The 8,440-nt window shown below is 38.4% G+C and overlaps 1 protein-coding gene across 1 annotated transcript; it reads right to left on the bottom strand.

The window, feature by feature from the left end:
- Nucleotides 1–6,569: 6,569 nt before the first annotated feature.
- LOC141620877 (uncharacterized) lies at nt 6,570–8,042 on the bottom strand. Its single transcript, XM_074437633.1, has 3 exons — nt 7,681–8,042; nt 7,112–7,581; nt 6,570–7,024 (listed from the first exon to the last, which is right to left on the bottom strand). The coding sequence occupies exons 1-3, from the start codon at nt 8,040–8,042 to the stop codon at nt 6,570–6,572; spliced, it is 1,287 nt and encodes a 428-aa protein (XP_074293734.1).
- Nucleotides 8,043–8,440: the final 398 nt, after the last annotated feature.

The raw sequence follows: 8,440 nt of genomic DNA, 5'->3' as shown, positions 1-8,440 counted from the left end.
GAAACGAGGTAGCAACTCATATGATTTATCTCAATCTCCAAATATTTCCTCAATTTCTCTTTGTTTTGCATTCCAAGCTTTGGTGTATGAAATTGTGCAACCATACTTATCTAAAATATAAGTAACAACAGAGTTTACTTTATATCCCCAATCTCCCTCAACAAGGTTACGAATCTCATGACTTATGAATGCTCGTTTCAAATTCATGTGGTCTTGAGGTACCATGTCACAAACACAAGACTCATCATGAGGACCTTTGTATGTGACAATGGTAAAAACTTCAGAATGAAAGTCTTTTTGTGTAGCCCTTAACCGCCAATTACATGGTGTAGGAGACCGGCCACATTTGAAGGTAATAGTATTAGGCTTTGATTCGGCAACTTTGAAAAATTGATTTGCTTTAACACAAAATGATGTCACCTCATCGCTAAGTGAAGCTTTGTTTGGGAACGCTTGTCCAACCGCAAACTCTTTCCCATGTTCATATCTTACCATATTTTCCCAAGTTTTCCAGCTATTCAATTCATCCTCATCTAATTGATCAATCTTATTAAACTCAACAATGGGAGCACTAGCAAAGACAAGATCATCATCACCATCTTTTTCATTTGCCAACAAAATCTCATCAAGTATTGCCAATTCCTCATCAATCTCATCACCTTCTAAGTTACCATAAAATTCCCCATCATTTACGTCATTAGTTTCAAGTGAAACAAATTGAGCAACATCATCTAGCCTAATACTTGGTGTAGGAGTGACAATTTGACTAGTGGAAACTTCTACAAATATGTCGATTGAAGGAGCATGTGAATGACGAATACTTGCCCATAACGCTTTAAAGGCTCCCTGATTATTAAGAGGTACAATTTCGAAACACCCGACACTTGGAAATTTCATCATTACCTTCAATTGAGTACCCAAACTTTGAACGCCGATTCCCTTATATATCTCTTCAACTAATTCAAGATATGTCCTAGCTATAATAAAACATTGATTCCCTCCTCTATAAGTTACACATCCATTTTGCTCCAACACTTCTCCATCCCAATAACAAATAAGAGGAAAATCACAAATTTCCATTCTATACAAAAAAATTGAACAAATTTAGTATAAATCAACTACCTATAACCTAATTTCCCTAAAATACATACCTAAACAACAATTAAAATATATAAATCGTTCACCCTAATTAGACTGATTAAACACGCCATTGGATATGGCGTGTTTTCTGAAATAAACACGCCAATACGTATGGCGTGTTTAAACCCCATACATGCTCGTCAAAACCGAGCCTACGTGGACACCATTTCGATAAATATTTTCAAAACCGACCCAAAGCGACAATTCTTTTATTTTTGAGCATTATTTCAAAAACGGACTCAAGTATTGTTTACGTAGAAGCTTAGAGTTTAAGACACAACCTAGAAAATTACATGGTTGACTCTCCACTTTATCACCGCCAATGAATTAGAGTTATTCACGAGTCGCCTAATAAATAATATAGTTAGATAGTTCTTTTTACCTAATAAACGTTTGATCAAACTCCACTATCTAGAAATTGGCGAGTTTGATCAAACGTTTATTAAGTAAAAAGGACTATCTCCACTATACGAGTTTTTGTTTGATACGACTGAATCAATCGGCCTAATAAATAATGTAGTGAGATAGTCCTTTTTACCTAATAAACGTTTGATCAAACTCATCTATTTCTTGATCGGGATGTCATAGTTAAATTAAAGGCTAACTGTTAAAGATATCTAACCAAAATTCACAGATCCTGAATGAAAAATGGTCTAGGATTTTTGTCTAAATTTTTTTTTCTCCTCTTAAAATTTGATCCGATGCGTTTCTTTGGGAAAAAAGTTATGGAGCTAATGGTTACGTAAGATCTACGGTTATTACGATTGAAGTTTGACTTATTATATTGCTCAAGTGGTATTTTTACGCCAAAAAGGTGCGTAATGATTAATTTCAGCTGCATCTTGGTTGATTTCAAGTCTATCATCATGTACATACGTTGATGTTACTCCAAAGGAATAACGTGTTTACTTTCCCGTTTACATGCGAGTAAATACAAGAATCAAAATACCTAATCTTCCAAACGATGTCTCTGATATGTTATTTTAAATTAATTATTTAGCATACATGAATATAATATAATATAATATAATATAATATAATATAATATAATATAATATAATATAATATAATATAATATAATATAATATAATATAATATAATATAATATAATATAATATAATATAATATAATATAATATAAATATTTTATATTTTGGAAACTATTAAAAGGAAATTAAATCAATTTAGATTTCCAAAAAATATAATATTCCAAAATTCATTAAAATTGTAATTTAATTAGTAAATAATAATAATTGCTCTTAAATAATATTCTAGTATAATATTTCAGATTTATTTAAATATATAACTCTAATATAATTAGATAATCAATTACTATGATATGATAGTAACCACCCATGTGAGTAGTAAAAGCGACAATAATAGCAACCAGAATAGTGAAAGTCATACTAGCAGCAATGGGAGTAGTGAAAGAAAAAATTATAACAGCGGTGGGCGGAGGAACTGGGCCTACGGTTTTTAACACCGAATTTATAAGCCATATTGATTAAATTCAGTACAAAAATCGAAGTATAGTATCTTATTCATTCATATTTGGGGCCTCATTTTTTTCGGTGCACCGGGTCTCCATTTGTTTTAAGACGCCCATGTCGCATGTAAACATGGTGGTCTTCAAATATCTAAAGGCAGACAAGAAAGAGTTCTTGGTGACTCTTAGTAATGCCAACGACGCAGTGGACAGTGGCATCAAGCACGCTGTTTTTCGTCCTATGACCGGCTCCTTTGCTGAGAAATGGCCATCAATGTTTGTCCCTTTTCTGGACTACTGGTGGCAGGACTATGAGAACAACTCTTCTGGTGCTAAAGTTCGTGAGTTAATATTGCGGTCTTCTCATCACAAGGACACAACGGATGTGCCTTCATTCCCTAAACTACGTGCTCGTCTTGCTAGCGGAGAAGTGAAATGGAGCGTGAACCCACGCTTTGGGTTTGAATTCCCATATATTCCGCATTATTGGGAGTGGTTGGAGGATATCATTCGTAACTATCGCACCTCCCTCAGAGTTGTGCACCTCCTTGACGCGGTGTATACGTTGTTATTTTTGTACGAGTGCAGTACCCCTCTTATGGAATCCCTTTGTGAACACTGGTGTCCGAAAACAAATACCCTCGTCTGTATGGGGTGAAGTTTCTATTAGTCTTTGGGACATGCGTTCTATCACTGGCTTGCCTGTGACTGGATTGTTTTATGATGAAGTTGTTCCTTCCTATGCTGAGCTTTTACATTCCGACAAAGGAGGAAAACTGCATTTGCCCCCAAGTTGTAGATATTTGTTCACTGCTTTTCACAGGATCATATCCAAGACAAGAGGAAAAGTGAAGGTTACGTTTGAAGATTGGTGTCGATTTTGGTTCAGAGGGAAACATATTTACTCCATCTCTGGAAAGGATCCTCGCCTTCCAATTCCGAAGAAGACTTTTCCTGCTATGGGAAAGTACAGACATGGAATGACGACATTCATGCCGCCTTTCAAACTCTAGATATTCCAGAGGCGGATCGCCGACAAACTTACTTGGCCGCTTTCCTTTCTTGCTGGTTGTGCACTTTCGCCCTACCTGTTGACTATTTGGGGTATATTCGAGTCACTGTCTTCAAAGCCGCTTCACTACTTGCCAGTGGTCAAACTATTTCGCTCGTAATCCCTGCTTTAGCAAGTATTTATAAAGGATTGAATGATATTTCTACCTCCGTCTCACCGGGGAGAAATCCCGCGTTCTTTGCTGCACATTATGTATATGCTTGGCTTGCGTCGTATTACCGTTCTCATAAAGTTATAGAACCTGGGCTTGCTGGTGCTTCGATGACTTCATTTCGTGGTCAGAACTCTCTTTTACCTTTGGATGCCCGTGATGCTAAAGGATTTATTTACTCCAGTCGCAAGATAGAATGGTGGTGCACTTCATTGGATGTCTCGAAGGATGAGAAGCATAATGATGATCCTCGTCTTTCTCGTCAGTCAGGTGAGTTTTTTACAGTGATACGGCCGTGTTACTTGACACTGAGAAATGAAAACAATCATGTGATCGAGCCTTACAGTCCCCATCGGTTTGTGCGCCAATTTGGCTTTCTCCAAGACATACTGGGTGAGCTAGAGTGCGATGTTCGTGACAGCGGTCTTGAACGTATGTTTCATTTTTTTGAATCTTCAATTGGTTTGGGCACAAAATTGAAATTTATTATTCCACGCGACGGTCCATCTGGAAGCTCTCGGATTAGTTTATCCTTTGATACTTGGTTGAAGAAGGTAACACCCACTCTTTTTGGTGCCAAAACCTTGCCATCTATGGATGACCACCATGTTGAGAAGAGCCCGTTAGCGAGTGAGAAGAGGAAATCAGAAAATACAAGAGCTTTGTTTTCCGATGCACATGGTGTAACCGAGATCCCTCAAGCTTAACGCCCTATGAAGTTTAAAATTCGACCGTCTGTGGAGCCTTCACGGCTTTCACCTGATAAGAACCTCTATCCTTCAGAGAGTCGATCCAAGCATAATAAACGCCGCTCTACGACTCCTTCCGGCATGCCCTCTAGCGTCCAGACTTTGAAGGATAAATCCGCAGAAGAAAGTATTCTCGGTATATTCGAGGACGACATACCTGACGTTGACGATTCTGCTTATATTGTAGTGAGTCACGTTTTTTTTTTTTTTTTGATTGACAGTCTTTGAAAGACGACGTGGATGTTGATGCTGAAATTGCAGCCTCTAATCTATCTTCGACTGATGTTATTGACCAAGACTTGATTGATGCTATCAACGACCCGATCATTTTTCACCCGCTGCCTCCCTTATGCTTAATGAAGTAGTTGATGAAGCGGGGCCTTTGTCAGCACAGACGTCCTCTTGTGATGCCCAAGACATTATCCGTCAGGCCGATAGACATGCAGCTATTTTTGTGCTGAATTCAATGAGGGAAAAGCTCGTGAAATCTCTCGTGTCCGATCTCCCAAATTGCGCAGAAGAGGCGGAACAATGTTTCAAATATGTCGTCACCAAAGGCATTGAAGTCTTTGTGTTACAAGCTCAAGTAAAGATATATCTTGCCTTGGGTTTAGAGTTGCAGTCCGTCCGTCGTAGCTCTTTAGACAAGCCTTCTATTTCACAGTACCATGAGCAAATTTCCCTAATCAAGGAAAAACATTCGACATCCAAACAAGTATGTGACGAGACAGAGTCCCTTCTCGAAAGATTGCGAAACATTGCGTCGGAAATGGAGCAACTTGCCAAGGAATTAGCGGAGCTAAGGGTCGAACAGACAGATTTAAGTGCCTCTCTAACCGCTATTGAAAGTAAACTCTCCAATCACGTTGCTGTTGTGAAAGATTTGTCGAGTGAACAATTTTACTTGGAAGGTTCCCTTGTTGCCTCTTATGAAGAATTGAAGAAGCTTACGTGCCTTGAGAAAACATTTACAGAAGAGTAAGCTATACTTAGAGATTTAGCATGGTCTTCGTAATACATTTAAACATATTTTCCATGAATTTTTTTTACGCCAGATTTCCAAATATCACAACTCTCGAATTATCTTAATAGCATTCGATATTTGATTACTATTAATAAATTAATCCGCAAGAATCTCTGTTTGTTCATTTTTGGTATGGCCGGTTTTTTTTTTTGGTGTAGCTGCACTCGAGCTACATATTCACTCAAGTTGCCTACGTACCCATGAAGTGTTAAATAACAGCTTACAGGATCAAGCCAACGTAGTTCGACAAAAGGAAATGATTTTTTTTTTCACAAATTCTCATTGAAGACATCACATATCCGTCACAAGCTGAAGACGGATACCATTTTACCTCATAATGTACCCATTTTTTCTCTCTCTGCAACACTATTCATGTGGTCCCCTTTCTCCACTAACCCATTTTGTTACCATTTTATCTCATAAAATATCCGTCACAAATGGTAACCCGTCACAAGGGAGACCAATTATTTTTTTTTTGTGGCTGCACTCGAGCTACATATTCACTCAAGTTGTCTACGTACCCATAAAGTGTTAAATAACAGCTTACAGGATCAAGCCAACGTAGTTTGACGAAAGGCAATGATGATTTTTTTTTTGGTGTGGCTGCACTCGAGCTACATGTTCACTCAAGTTGCCTACGTACCCATAAAGTGTTAAATAACAGCTTACAAGATCAAGCTAACGTAGTTCGACACTTCTTTTTTATTTGGAAGAAAGACACTTTTTTTTTGGACGTTTTTTTTTTTTTTACACTTTTTTTTGGACGTTTTTTTTTCTTTTTTTTTTTACACTTTTTTTTTGGACGTTTTTTTTTTGACACTAACAATTACATCAAGCGTAGTAACGTTTCAAGAATTTGCCATTTATTGGTCCAACCCGCACTCCTTCGTTGTCTACTACTTTGTATGCGCCGTTGGTATAAACTTCATGTACCCCGTACGGTCCATCCTACTTGGAAGTAAATTTGTTTCCGGTCTTGTGTGTTGTGATGATGGGTCTACGTACCGCTAATACAAGATCTCCCACTTGAAATGCCCGAGGACGGACCTTTTTGTTGAAAGCTCTTGACATGCGTGCATGATAACACTCGAGTTTTTGTTGTGCATCAAGCCTCTTTTCGTCTAAAGTTTCCAATTCTGCGAGACGGAGTTTGTCATTTTCTTCTTCAGTCAGTTCCATCTGCATCGCGATGTGAAGGGAAGGAATTTCCAGCTCGAGAGGGAGAACAACTTCAACTCCATACACCAAAGCATATGGTGTTGCTTGGGTAGCGGTCCTACACGTTGTTCGGTATGCCCACATTGCTTCGCCTAGTCTTTCGTGCCAATCTAGTTTGTTCTTTGACACCACTTTCTTCAGTAGGTTGGACAAAGTCTTATTAAAAGCTTCAGCGAGGCCGTTAGCTGGGGCGTTGTACATTGACGATTTGTAATGTGCAAACTTGAATTTCTCTCAAAGCGCCCTTGTGAGTTTGTTAAAGAAAGGCTTACCGTTATCAGTGGTAATAAACTTTGGAATACCATAACAATAAATGATGTAGTTACGGATGAAGTCCGCAACATTTTCTTTTTTTACTTCTTTAAGGACGACAACTTCTGCCCATTTTGAGAAATAATCTGTTCCTGCTAAAATGTAGGCATGTCCAGCTGATGATTTTGGGATGATTGGTCCGACCACATCAAGACTCCAAGCTTCAAATGGCCAAGATGTCACAGTAAGATGAAGCGGTTCCGGTGGCGAGTGTATGAAAGTACCATGAAATTGACATGCATCACATCTTCTTGCATATTTCATATAGTCATTGACCATGGTGGGCCAATAATAACCCATCCTCTTGATCCGGTCACATAGTTTTGGTCCTGACTGGTGAGCACCGCATACTCCAGCATGAGCTTCTTCCATGGCCTGAAGTCCCTTTTCTTCGTCCAAACATCGGGGCCAAAGTTCATTGAACGACCTTCTGTACAAGGTGCCTTGATAACAGATGAAACGAGCAGAACGACGTCAAATCTCCGTTTTATGCTTCGGATCGTCAGGCAACCTATTATGTTCTAAATACTCGATGATGGGTTGGCGCCAATCCTCCTTGTCAATTTCGTGCACAAAAATTGCATTAAACTCTTCCATCGATTTGTGATCTTTTAGAGACACTACCCATTCGCAAATTGGGACTGGAGATGGGATGTTTGCCTCCAGTGCCAAAGTGGCAGCGAGATTTGCGAGAGCGTCTGCCATCTTGTTGTCACTTCTAGGTACATGCTCTAAAATTATAGAGTCCAGCCTTTCCAGCAACAGACGTGCTAAATTATGGAGTGGTATGAGATTTTCTTTCTTCACTTTATACTCATCTGTTAGTTGATTAATCACCAGTTCAGAATCTCCATAAATATCCAGGTCTTTAAGGCCCATTCCAACGGCCATTTTCAATCCTAGAAGTAGAGCTTGATATTCAGGCACGTTGCTTGAGCACAACTCTGAGAGTACGAAAAAGTAGGGCAGGATATGTTTTTTCGGTGAGTGATAAGTGCATATTTTATATACTTTCATCCCCTATATTAGCTCCGTTTTATTTGTTATTTAGCACTTATCATAGTGTCATAAGCTAATATTTGTTGTTCTAGTGTATTTGCTTGTCTTAACATGTTTTTGTAGGAATCTAAGCATTTAGAGGCTTTTTCCTATCATTTTGTATACTAAGTCCACTAAGCTAAACAAGACCTAATATTGGACTGGCATGGAAGTGTTTGAATGGGTGTTTGCATGAAGATTTGTTGGATTGAAGTGAGAATTACAATTGAAGCCTAATGCAAAAGTCAAAG

The sequence above is a fragment of the Silene latifolia genome, chromosome X (assembly GCF_048544455.1).
Source record: "Silene latifolia isolate original U9 population chromosome X, ASM4854445v1, whole genome shotgun sequence".
In the NCBI taxonomy this organism is placed as follows: Eukaryota; Viridiplantae; Streptophyta; class Magnoliopsida; order Caryophyllales; family Caryophyllaceae; genus Silene; species Silene latifolia.
The sequence above is the reverse complement of the archived record's forward strand: the minus strand, read 5'-3'. Positions and strand labels throughout refer to the sequence as shown.